Genomic DNA, 13,503 nt, shown 5'->3' with positions numbered 1-13,503 from the left:
GGCCAAAGAGCAATAACATCTGCTTATGATGAGAGTGTTTTGAGAAAGCCAAAACTTTAGCAAAAAAATGCCCAGAAAGCTTCACCAGAGGGTCCTTCTCCAGCACCACAAGGCAGCTGCTCATTCCTCATCAATCAAGGGCAATTTTGCAAGAGTTTTAATGGGAAATCTGTAGGCATTCACTTTACAGTCCTGATTTGGCTCTTTCTGACTTCTTTTTGTTTTCTAATCTTAAAAATCTTTAGGTCGGTCATGGTGGCTCATGCCTGTAATCTCAGCACTTTGAGAGGCCGAGGCAGGTGGATCACTTGAGGTCAGGAGTTTGAGACCCGCCTGGCCAACATGGTGAAACCCTGTCTCTACTAAAAATACAAAAATTAGCCGGGTGTGGTGGCACATACCTGTAATCCCAGCTACTTGGGAGGATGAGGCAGGAAAGTCACTTGAACCCGGGAGGTGGAGGCTGCAGTGAGCCGAGACCGTGCCACTGCACTCCAGCCTGGGCAACAGAGTGAAACTCTGTCTAAAAAAAAAAAAAAGAAAAAAAATCTTTAAAGGGCACCCATTTTTCTTCAGTTGATAATGTAGAAAAAAGACTGGATTGACATGGTTAAATTCCTAGGACCCTTGGTTCTTTATGGGTGGACTAAATGGCTGGTATCGTCTTTTACAAAAGTGTCCTGAACTTGATGGAGCTTATATTGAGAAATAAAGTTTATGTTTTTTATCTTTTAATTCCGTTCTCCGTGAACTTTTTGAAGTCCACTTATATGTGTAATATTAACACAGAATTGGGCAGCCATCATCATAGGCAATATGAAAACATTTTCAACACCCCCAAAGTAACCCCGTCTTCATTAGCAGTCTTCCCTCCCCCCAGCTCCTGATGACTACAGGTGAAGGTTCCATCTCTATAGATTTGCTTGAATATTTCATATAAATGGAATCATACAGTATTGGTCTTTAGTGACAGTTATACCCATTTTTATTGGGTTATTTGATCACTTATTGAGTTGTGTTTTGTATGTGATTTATACTGAAGATATATCCTTCCAGTCTTTCATGTTTATTTCCTTTATAGTGTACAGGTATTTTTTTTTTTTTTTTTTTTTTGAGACGGAGTCTTGCTTTGTCGCCCAGGCTGGAGTGCAGTGGCGCGATCTCGGCTCACTGCAAGCTCCACCTCCCGGGTTCACGCCATTCTCCTGCCTCAGCCTCCCGAGTAGCTGGGACTACAGGCGCCCACTACCACGCCCGGCTAATTTTTTGTATTTTTAGTAGAGACGGGGTTTCACCGTGTTAGCCAGGATGGTCTCGATCTCCTGACCTCGTGATCCGCCCGCCTCGGCCTCCCAAAGTGCTGGGATTACAGGCGTGAGCCACCGCGCCCGGCCCGTGTACAGGTATTTTAATAGTGGTGTCCAGATAATATTTTTTTTCCTTTATGGTTTGTGTTTTTTGTATCCTAAAAATATTTGCCTATTCTAAGCCTACAAAATGTTTTCTCTTATGGTGTTTTCCTAGAAGTTTCAGGGGCTAGGCTTTTAGGTTGAAGTCTAGCTGTGAATACTTGTTCTCTTAACTCTGATCATTCTCTCCTTAGGTATCGCTGTTTCTGTGTGAGTTGCTGCCTCTCTTCGAATTGTTTTCCTTCATGTGTTGAGTGACTCTTGGTTGTCTGTCACGTTGGTGCTTGAGAATCCCATATACCTGTTGGTTGATTTCCATGGGGCTGATTTGGATTCCAGGCCCTCATTCTAGTGATGGTGGGGAAGAGGCAGAAGGTCCTGCTTGGTGAGGTGGGAGGCTGGCATGTAGCCTAGGACCGGGACGGGGGCTTTGGTGGCCGTCTCATTTGCTTTTCTCTTGCTCTAACCCTTATATTCACACTTAGTTTAACTAGGAAGTGCACAGCAAGCTTCCTTCACACAAGCAAGTTAGGGGAAGGGAGTGCCTCTGCGAGGGGCTCCCATTGTTCTCATTGGGATTGGCCTGGGTATCTTTCTTGCTCCTGGCTTCATCTCGCTCTGAATCTGTGATGACCCCAGATCTTTTCTACTTCTGTGGTATGTTCTGCACATTTTGTCTGCAGTTTTCTCTCTTTTTATATCTATTTGATTCTCATTGCTCCATAGTTTTAGCAATTCTTGAATAATTCTGGTCTTTTGATGGTATTTTTTATTGTTTTCCAGTGCTTTTGGATTTATTATTCTCTCTGGCCTGTTATTTCAAGGACTATAGGGAGGAAGGGCTGGGATGGATGTGGTGTTTTGTCTGCCAAATTGATTTGATTTCTGTGACTCACCTCCTAGAAAGCCCCTGGAATGCCAACGTGAGGTTAGGGAACATTAGAAGGAGGGAAAAGAAGTTGAGAAAGGGGACAGGAAGACCAGGACAAGGGAAAGGACCTTATGTCTCTACTGCTGTGCTGGGACTAGGCTCTCACCAGCTGCTGTGGCTGCAGTGGCTTACCTGGTGCCTCCTGTCCTGGGCACCTTCCAGCTGTGAACAGTGTGGTCTATAGCTCAGCTTTGTTTCAGAACGGAAGCCTCAGGCCTGCTGTTTGATTATAGTGCCTTCCCCTGGCCCCCATGTCCTTCCTGAGGAAGCATCAGCCTGGAGGGCCCTAAGGAGTGCACCTTCCCCAGGATGTGCCTGCTTGCTGGGAGAGCCTGTCTCAGGCTGTCCATAGTACATCTGTGCCTGGGGTTTGTAGGTATAGCATTTGAATACTGGGATGCCCTGGGGTGGCCTTCTGCTCTCATCCCTGATCATTTCCTCTAATGCCTTTCAGGGAGGGAACAGGAACTGGTTGGTTGTGACCTTGGACCATAGCTATTTGTCTTTCCTGGCCCAGCCCTTTAATTATCTGTTGTGTACACACCTGCTTGAGAGAGTTCAAGAGGTTCCTGACCTAGTGAGCTGTCCATGTTCAAACTGGACAAGTTAGGAGATCTTCAGTCCCTGGTGTGGCTGTTTTCAGCCTTGTTGAACTTAGAGGAGTTTCCTTGCTTGGGTGTCCCCGCCTTGTTCCCTCAGTCGTCTCGGCCTGGCACTCTCTTCTGCCCTGTCTGCTCGGCCCCATACCTGGTCACACAATCCCAGGCACCCTCCCACCCTCCTCCATGGGACTTCCCCCACCAGGTGCTTTTGCAGAGCCTGGGAAAGAAGTGGCATTGAGATGTGCATGAAAGAATGCACACAATTTTAGAAAATTTTAATTTTTTTCAAGTATCAAATTAGCTAGTTTCATTATTATTTTGAAATACAAATTAAAAATGTGCAAAGGACACTCAGTAAGAAATAAGTCCCCCTCACACCAGTTTTCTCCAGAACTCAAGTCCCCTCCAAGAAACAGCCATAATTATCCATTCTTTGAATATCCTCTCATCGAGACTGTATACGTGTACAAGGGTATGTGTCTGTTCAGTTTCCTTCTTACACAGGCACGCTAGCATGGCTTTCTACCTTTTTCACTTAATTAGATGTATAATTTTTGGAATATATTATATCTTCTTGTGGTTCAAAGTTCAAAACATGCCAAAATGACAGAAGTCTTTGCTTATAACTTTGTCTCCAGCTACCAAGTTCCCTCTGCAAGAAATAATATGTGCATATGTGTGTGTTTAGTTAGAATATCTCTAAACTTACTTTTTTTTCTATTTTTTACCCAAATAGAGGCATTCTGCACCTTGTTCTCTATCTTCCTGCCTTAGAGCAAATATCTCGGAGGTAGCTAGCTGCATGTCACAGTGCAAAGAGCTTCTCATTCTTTTTCTCTCCTTTCTCCCTGTCCTCTCCTGACACTTCTCTGTGTAGATATAGCAGAACCTCACATAGGCTGTTGACAGGTAGGGAGAGGGTGTGGGTGGCGTTCCCGGTGGTGGCAGGCACCAGCAAAGACAGGGCAGGCAGTGTGTGCTTGGAGTGATGAGAGAAGTGAGGATCTGGCTGCCCAGGAGGAACATGGGGTTGGTGAGGGGAGCAGCTCACCGGAACCCATAGGTCTGGGCCATTGTGTGGGTGTTGGTGGGAGTGTGTCAGGGAAGGCGTGAGCATGCTGTTAGCCAGAAGAGATGCAAGGAGCCTGTAAGCATGCCGCTGACCTGCCTTGAGTTGGACGTGTTGGGTTGGGATGGATTTCTGGTAGGGACGAATCTGGCTCCATCTTTGCTGTGATCTCTGCCCGTCCACCTGCCACGTGGAGAGTGATATTGAGGAGTCAGACTGCCCCTACAGTGATGAGACCTTTGACCTTCTCATAATCAGCTTCTTACTCTCATTAAATAAAGTTCATAGATGATATAAACCATTAACGTACATATTTCTAAAAAATTGCCAGGTGTGGTGGCTCACACTTGTAATCCCAGCACTTTGGGAGGCCAAGATGGGTGGATCACTTGAGGCCAGAAGTTCGAGACTAGCCTGGCCAACATGGTGAAACCTTGTCTCTACAAAAAATACAAAAATTAGCTGTGTGGTGGTGCACACCTGTAATCCCAGCTACTGAGGAGGCTGACATGGGAGGATCACCTGAGCCTGGGAGGTTGAGGCTGCAGTGAGCCGTGATTGTGCCACTACACCCCAGCCTGGGTGACTGTCTCAAAAAAAAAAAAAAGTAAGGTCCTGTTAAAAAGTGAGACATAAAGAAGGAAGATGTATGTCTTAGTCCATTTTGTTGCTTATAACAGAGTACCTGAAACTGGATAATTTATAAAGAAGAGGAATTTATGTCTTACCTTTATGGAGGCTGAGAAGTCCAGGTTGTCAAGGGCCTGCATCTGATGAGGGCCTTCTTGCTGGTGGGGACTGCAGAGTCCTGAGGTGCTGCAGGGCATCACATGGCAAGGGGGCTGACTATGCTAGCTCAGGTCTCGCTTCCTCTTATAAAGCCACCAGTTCCACTCTCATGATAACCCATACACCCATTAATCCATTTATCTATGACCCAGTCACCTCTTAAAGGCCTTACCGCTCAATACTATCACATTGGCGATTAAGTTGTAACAAGAGTTTTAGAAGGGACAGACATTTAAATCATAGCAATGTATATAATAAAATGCAAAAAGTGTTTCTGTATCTAAATGCTCAGGCATGCCGGCACTGAAAAAACAGACTCCACCACACATTTCAGAATGTTCCCAGGTCAGCGGGCAGCACCACACCTGTTGACAACCACAAGGTTAGGGCATGCTGCGTATTACCAAGCTATCTTACTCCTTTATGTTTTTATTTCAGATAAGTGCCATAGAGTTCATTTCCATTTGCCGTATCGATGGCAATTCTTGGATAGAGGCAAATGGGAGGATTTGGACAACATGGAACTTATTGAAGAGGCATATTGCAATCCCAAAATAGAAAGGTAGGAAATATGTCCCTTGTCTCTGCTTTGTGCCTGGGCTTCTGTGTGTGACACACACACACACACACACACACACACACACACACACACACTGAGCAGCCTAGTCTGGAGGTGCCTGGGCTTCTGTGTGTGACACACACACACACACACACACACACACTGTGAGCAGCCTAGTCTGGAGGTAGAAGGTGGGCTGGAATCGAAAGTCAGCGTTCATACTGGCAGTTTGGTGGCTTTGTTCTCCCACCTCCCTCTCCTTTCAGACAGGAGCAATGGGGAAAGGAGAAGATGGTACCCAGACCAAGTATTAAGTTCTCAATTGTTTGGTGCTGGGATTGATCATGTACATCTATACTCATTATTACAGAAAAGCGAGAGGTGATCATTTCTATTTGTGAAATTTTGGCGTTTGGCCTATACAGCCATACCGCTGAACTGCTGTTTATGGTTTAACCTTTAACTTTTTTTTCCCCCAAGCGTGTCCTAGTGTTTTCCCTTAGTCAATTCAGAGTAAATAGGGAATTCCCGGATAGCCTTCTTTTCAAATACTTAACGTATTTTTCATTGAACTTGCTGAAATATGTTGCCAAGAAGAGAATTTGAGCCTGCTTTTTGAGTGTATAAAATAAATTTGCACTTAGAATACAATTATGTGCAAATTGCTATTGGTAAAGTATGTGAAACCAATTACTCCTGTTAGGAGGATTAAATGGTTCACATACCACCCCAATCTTTCTTTTTGAGGCAAAATTTACACACAGTGAAGAGCCTAGATATTAAGCATACAGTTCAGTGAGTTTTGACAAATACATACACTTGTGTAGCCAGCATTCTGATTGAGATACGGATCATTTTCCTCACCCCATCTCCTTCCAGTCAGTGCCTACTCCCATCGTTCACCACCGTTCTGACCTCTGTCACCATAGATCTCTGTCTTGCCTGTTCTTGAACCTCATATAAATAGAACCGTGTGGTATGTACTGTTGTGTCTGGCCTCTTTCACTCAAATTCTTCACCCTCCAAATGGGCAAACTACAAGGTCAGACACTTCCCGGCAGAGGAAGCACAAGTGGCCAATAACGTGGATCTGGATTTATTTCTGCCACTCATTATAATTGTCACTGTGACCCACTTTTTGTATATTTCTTTTCTCTTTTTGATCTTCTTGTAGATTTTTTTCCTCACTTGGTTTTTTCCCTGTACTAGTTTGGACGTTATATACTGAATTTTTATTTTTTCAGTGGGTGCTCTGGAAATCTAAACAGACTCTTTATCTTAACAGACTTTTAGCTGAACTTACGCCAGTCAGTGCCTTTTGTCATTCTGTCAAACAATGAAAGAACCTTGGACACTTGAATTCTGACTAGTTTCATTCAGACTTATTTACTAATTATATAAATTTGGCCAGATTAATCTCATTTTACCTCAGCTTTACTATATGTTAAGTAGACAAAATAATAGTTTCTACGTCACAAGGTTATTTTGAGAATTAAATGAGTTAATATGCATAAAACACTCAGAACACTGCCAGGCACATAAGATGTGGGTCGAGCGCAGCAGCTCATACCTGTTATCCCAGTGCTTTGGGAGGCTGAAGTGGGAGGATTGCTAGAGGCTAGGAATACACAACTAGCCTGGGCAACATAAAGAGACCTTGTCTCTACAAAAATTTTTTTAAAAATTAGCTGAGCATGGTGGCGCATGCCTGTAGTCCCAGCTGCTCAGGAAGCTGCAGAGAGAGCACCATTTGAGCCCAGGAGTTTGATGCTGCAGTGAGCTATGATTGTGGCACTACCCTCCAGTCTGGGTGACAGAGCTAGATCTTGTCTCTGTTAAAAAAAAAAAAAAAGAAAAAGATGCACTGTATGTATTGCTGCTATAATATTTTTAATCCTAGAGGTTAGAAATTCGTATTGTTTTAGGCAGTCAGTATTTGTTTAAGCTTACACAATTATCATTTTGTTTCTTACTCACCATTCCTTTGCTCACACTTCTCCTTGTTTATCATTTTCTTTCTTTAAGTTCCTGTGTTGGAGGTTGCTTTAATGAGAGTCTGGAGGTAATTGTGTATTTTGTTAGTCTGAAAGCGTTTTTATTCCCTTCTCATTCTTGAAAGATAGTTTTACTGGGTATTTTCCCTCAGTTCTTCAAAGACTATTTCATTGTTGTCTGGATTCCATTGCTTCTACTTAGAAGTTAGCTATCAGCCTAAATCAAGGTGGTATTAGTTCACTTCTTAGGGCTGCTGTAACAAATTACCATGAACTTGATGGCTTCAAACAACAGAAATTTATTTTCTCGGTTCTGGAGGCTAGAAGTCCAAACTGAAGGTGTTAGCAGGGCCTTGCTCTGTCTGAAGGCTTTACAGGAGGATCCTTTCTTGCCTCCTCCAGGATTCTGATGCTTAGAAATCCTTGGCATGCCTTGGCTTGTAGATGCATCACTCCAATCTCAGCCTCCGTTGTCACAGGCATTTCCCCATGTGTCTGTGTTCAAATTTCCCTCGTCTTAAAAGGACATCAGTTTTGGATTAGGGCCCACCTGAATCCAATATGACCTCATCTTAACTTGATTATATCTGCAAAGACCCTATTTCCAAATAAGATCACATTCATGGGTACCAGGGATTAGACCTTCAGCATATCTTCTTGGGGACACAATTCAATCCAGTATAGTAGATAGTCTGTTTTTTTCTCTCTGGCTGCTTTTAATATCTTGTCATTCTTTGGTGCTGTGCAGTTTCACTAAAATCTGTGTGTGGATTTAAAAAAATTTATGCTACTCATATTTTGCTGTGCTTTCTGATTTCCTCAGCCATGATCTCCTTAAGTATTCCTTCTCTGGAATTCTCATTAGATATATGGTGAAGTCTTCTCACTTTATGTTTTATGTCTTCTAACTTCTCTTTTATTCTCTTTCTAAACTCTGCCACATTTCTTCCTTTCAGGCTCTCAGTTCATTAGTTCAGACTCTTCTGAGATGCAGTGTGTCCCATCGAAGTATGATTTTTAAATTTCAGTTAATTTAATTATGTTTAAAAGTTCTAAGGTCGGGAGCAGTGGCTCACGCGTGTAATCCGAGCACTTTGGGAGGCTGAGGAGGGCGGATAGCTTGAGGCCAGGAGTTCAAGACCAGCCTGGCCAACATGGTGAAACTCTGTCTGCACAAAAAAATACAAAAATTAGCTGGGCGTGGTGGTGCATGCCTGTAATCCCAGCTACTCCTCGGGAGGGTGAGACAGGAGAATCGCTTGAATCTGGGAGGCGGAGATCACGATGAGCTGAGATGATGCCACTGCACTCCAGCCTGGGTGACAGGGTGAGACTCTGTCTCAAAAAAAAAAAAAAAAAAAATAGTAAAAAAGGAAAAGAAAAAAAGTTTTGGAGGGAGTGGAGGAGAAAGAAAAGAATAATGAATAGTAAAAGTTCTGTTTTTTTCCTTAAATTTACCCAGTCAGTTTTTATAGTCTCTTGATTCTTACTCATACTTTTGATGCTCAATTCCTTTTTAAAAAACATATCACGTATATCTGCATCTGAGAATACTAATGTTTATAGTTCAAGGTGGTCTGATTTTGTTTTTGTTAACTTTTGCTCATAGTGTCTTTGTTTCCACATTTTGTGATCGATTTTGAGCTCATGTTTGATTTGATGGAAATTTCTTTGGAAATTCTTTTTTTTTTTGAGATGGAGTCTCACTCTGTCACCCAAGTTGGAGCGCAGTGGTGCGGTCTCGGCTCACTGCAAGCTCCGCCTCCTGGGTTCACGCCATTCTCCTGCCTCAGCCTCCTGAGTAGCTGGGACTACAGGTGCCCGCCAACACTCCCGGCTAATTTTTGTATTTTTAGTAGAGACGGGGTTTCACCGTGTTAGCCAGGATGGTCTCGATCTCCTGACCTCATGATCCACCTGCCTCGGCCTCCCAAAGTGCTGGGATTATAGGCGTGAGCCACCGCGCCCGGCCTAGAAATTCTTTTGAGGCCTGAGTTGAAGGTGAATTTCTCCAGAGGGGATTTGTGTTTGCTTCTCTGAGAACTGCTACCCTGGGTCTTCTTTGCAGCTAATTCTCCCAAAATGTGAATCAGCCTAAAACTTCTGTGAGGCTTGAGTGGTTTATGAGTTCTCAGAGGAATTTTTTCCTCCTTTATCCAGAACCAACATTAATACAGGCAGGTTTCCTTGCCAGATGTCTTTGCAAGGCAAGTCCCCTCTCCAGTCCCCCTTTACTAAGGTGGGTCATCTTTTAGGGTCCTGGTTTTACACAGAGGTATCTCTTTTGAGATTCAGCCTCCTGCCTTACTCAGACCCTACATTTGTTTCCTGCTTCCCCTTTGCGGTCAAAGCCCAGGCTCTCTGTCGTTACTCATCGATACTGCCCTGGGATAGCTGCTGGCTCTCGCCCTCCTCTCCGCTCTCCAGTTTCGTACCTTCCTTTGGTCTTTAGGCAGTACTGCGTTTAGAAAGTGAGCGCGTCCTGGTGGCTCAGGTGCAGGCTGTGCAGCCCACCTGCCCACCTGAAAGCCCAGCTCGCCCACTGACTAGCTGTTTGACCTTGAACAGGTTTCTTCACCTTCCTGAGCTTCTGTTTTGCCGTCTGTGAAGTGGAGATAATAGTCTCAACCTCATAGGGTTGTGAAAATGTCATCGCCTAATACATATAAAGTGCTTAATGCAGGGTCTGGCTCACACAGTAAACACTCAGTATATGTTAACTATTGTTATTTTTGGCTTCTGAGGACTTCCCTTTCTTGCCAGCTCAGCAGTGCATTTTAAAAAAGAATGATTTCACCAGCATCTTCGGCATTTTGTACTGAGAGGAATTTTCGTCATAACTAGTCTCCCACATTATCTTGATTTTGATATTTTTATACCTCAAAACTGATCTGAAAAAGCAGTTTCCTCTACCTCTGGAAACTTTTTCTAAAATGTGCGTGCCACATTTACTATTCGCATCTCCCAGCTATATGTTCTCAAGCTGAGGGACCTGTGTCTGCTTGGCTGGTGGGATTTTCAGTATGCTGCTGTTTTTCTTCTGTAGGATCCTGTGCTCTGAGTCAGCCAGTACCTTTCACTCTCATTGTCTGAACTTTAACGCCATGACTTACGGTGCTACCCAGGCTCGCCGCCTCTCCACGGCCTCCTCTGTCACCAAACCTCCACACTTCATCCTCACCACTGACTGGATTTGGTACTGGAGTGATGAGTTTGGTTCTTGGCAGGAATATGGAAGACAGGTAAGTGTGATGGAAAGAGGGTGAATGTTTTGTCCTGAGGATCTGTAAGAGAGGAGCCAAATAAGAGCCCCCATATTGTTGCCAGGGGCATCCTTGAGAGAGCTGAGGATCCCCAGGTGCCAGTGTGGCTCACTTGCTTTGGGAGAATTATGGCAAAACTAGATAAGTTGGAATTTATTTGTATGAGCTTTCATCTTTGAAGAGCTTCCATCTGTTGGCTCATGAGAACTGAATGACAAATTTGTAGTGAGATTAAGTTTCTTCATTGGTTTTATTAAATGGGATAGAAAGATGTTTCTCTTGTTGAACAGGTAACTTAACCCCAGAGCTGGTGCCTATGTGTGCAAGTGTGTTTGTGTAGCTGTGGTATAGAGGTAAAGGCTTTTCAAACCGGTTGTCTGCCATTTCTGCAACTTTACAGAAGGTAGGCAAATATAAGAAAATTGATTTATATCATGTATAGGTTTGGAATCCAAGCCAAATAACAAAAAATAGTTGCTGTCAATTATTTGCAGGTGTTTGTGGATGGGTCAGATTAAAGGGAGTCCCCTGGTCACTTATAGAAATACAAGTTTAGGCCAGGCGTGGTGGCTCATGCCTACAATCCCAGCACTTTGGGAGGCCGAGGCGGGCAGATCACTTGAGGTCAGGAGTTCAAGACCAGCCTGGCCAACATGGTGAAACCCCGTCTCTACTAAAAATACAAAAATTGGCCAGGTGTGGTGGCGTACGCCTGTGGTCCCAGCTACTTGGGAGACTGAGGTATGAATGAGAATCACTTGAACCCGGGAGGCAGAGGTTGCAGTGAGCAGAGATCACACCACTGTACTCCAGCCTGGGCGAAAGAGCGAGATTCCGTCTCAAGTACAAGTTTAGGGAAGGCACCATTGATAAAGAACCCATCTTCCAAAATGAAAATCGATAGGTATTTTGTACTCTTTGGGGTTTTTAGAGGCTATATTGAAGCTTTAGTTTCTTATTCTTAACTGCACTCAGAATGCCCTTTAACTCTGGTGACGCTCTAATGTAAGCTCCATGAGGGCCGGGACTTTTGTCTTTTCTTTTGCCCCATCGTATCCCGTGTGTGGAATGATGCATAGCCAGTCCTCAGGAAATAGACATTGGCTGATGGAAGGAGGAGGGTGTTACTGACAGTGTCTGTTGGTCAGCTGGAGATGGTCACTGTCAGCGATGGCCTTGCTGCCTTGCACTATTTCCTTTCCCCTCTGCTCCCCTGCTCCCCTCTTGCCAGCACTAGCCTCTCCTTGCTTGCTGCTCGCCCTGCCTGCCCTTCCCACCTGTCTCCCTCCCATTGTGGGCGACCTGGGACTCTCTCTGACCTGTTCTGTGGGACTCATCCAGATAAGCTCTCTGGGTTTGGTCAGGAGCGTGAGGGGAAGAGGCTGGCGTGACATGGAGGAGGGGGAGAGGATGACTGCCCAATCATGCTCTGGGAATCCCGGCTCTCCTGGAGATGGAGGGACAGATGGCAGGTGCAACACACTTAGCAGATGTGACCACCACGTTCATTCTGTTTGGGGATCTGTCCAGCTTCTTGGAGGAGACCACTGGTTGCTGAATGAGATGACACAGGGCTCTGGGCAACCCATGCAAAAGTAGGGTTCCCCGGTGGTGTCTCATCACAGCTCTGGTTGTTGGGGCCGTTCTCCTCCAGTCAGCCAACACCTGGAGCGTGCCCCTTTCTTTGCTGTGCTCCTCTTCCTCTGTGGCAGTGCAGAAACTCATGGCGAGCAGTTTGAGAATGTCTGGGGATGAACCGCGTGTGGATGTTATTGATATGCCATGTGCTAGTGGGGGCGTAGAAACACATGTAGGCTTGGTGGCTTCAGACTGGACAGCGTAGGATGATCTGGTTTGTCTTGTCCTCCCTTTCCTACGCGTTTCTGGTGTAACCCCACATTTAGGTTTCTTTTTTAGTTTTCTGTTAATTGCCACTTCAAAACAGTTTTCTCTTGATTCCCAGAAAAGCTAAGTTTTTTCTGTCTGAGCTCAAGAAGTACTCCAACATTTCATGTCAAAATCAGACACCTGCTGGTCCTGCCACAGGACATGTGGGAATCTGTCATTTCTTCCACATCTCACTGGTGCCTCCAGGTGCTAAACCGAGACCTTTCTCAGCTTAACACATAATATGGCTGCCATTGTTGGTTTCTCCTTCCAAACCTCCCACTGAGGGCAAAAAAAACTCTTTGCTTTTTGCTTTCTGCTCATCCACCTGCATCTTCCCTCCCTCTGTGACCACCCATCTGCAGGGATTTTGACTGGAGGCCTGGGTCGGGGCAGGACGCCTGCATCTGACTGCTGCTTCTCCTCTCTGTTTCCCTGACTCAGAGCTTCATTTCCTCAGACCCAAAGGGGAGGGATTGTTTTCTTTTCCTTTCGTCTTGTTGTCAGAAAGGGATTTTTATGCCACATCCTCTTCCTCCCGGACTCTAGTCTAATGGCTTGGTTTTGAAGGAGGACAGACTTCAGAGAGAGAAACTTAGGCGCTGCTATGAGACCGTAAACTAGGAGGCTGCTTTACAAACCATTATACCTCTTACACCCGCCCCTCATGGTCCTCATGGGGCCAACTCATGTCATCCCTCGGGCTTGGGCCTTGGCTCAGGCGTCTTTTTCTTCCAAGAAACCTTTGCTGGGTCTCACCCTTCCTTGGTCATTCTTAGTTACCCATCTCAGCGTCTAGAGCACCCGTGAGACCTGTGTGGGACCTTGTGCTTGAGGCTTTGAAATGTCTGGGTACTTTTTTTTCCCCTTCTCCATTGCTGGACTCAGTTGCGCAGAGGCATGGGTGACTCTTGTCTTGTCTCACTTTTGTTCTGTTAGTAACACCTAAAGCTTGTGACCCAGGAGAACTAGGATGGTAGCAGTAGGGGGAGCAGGAAAA

General features: G+C 44.9%; 1 protein-coding gene across 1 annotated transcript in view; it reads left to right on the top strand.

Annotated features, from left to right (window-relative positions):
• The window catches only part of PARP12 (poly(ADP-ribose) polymerase family member 12), a 42,248-nt gene that overhangs the window by 13,501 nt on the left and 15,244 nt on the right, over window positions 1-13,503 (top strand). The window contains exons 5-6 of the mRNA XM_019031489.4: window positions 5,239-5,362; window positions 10,400-10,595. Of these exons, the coding sequence (XP_018887034.3) occupies window positions 5,239-5,362; window positions 10,400-10,595 (320 nt within the window). The remainder of the gene's footprint in view (window positions 1-5,238; window positions 5,363-10,399; window positions 10,596-13,503) is intronic.

The sequence above is a fragment of the Gorilla gorilla genome, chromosome 6, assembly GCF_029281585.2.
Source record: "Gorilla gorilla gorilla isolate KB3781 chromosome 6, NHGRI_mGorGor1-v2.1_pri, whole genome shotgun sequence".
Lineage (NCBI taxonomy): Eukaryota > Metazoa > Chordata > Mammalia > Primates > Hominidae > Gorilla > Gorilla gorilla.
The sequence above is the reverse complement of the archived record's forward strand: the minus strand, read 5'-3'. Positions and strand labels throughout refer to the sequence as shown.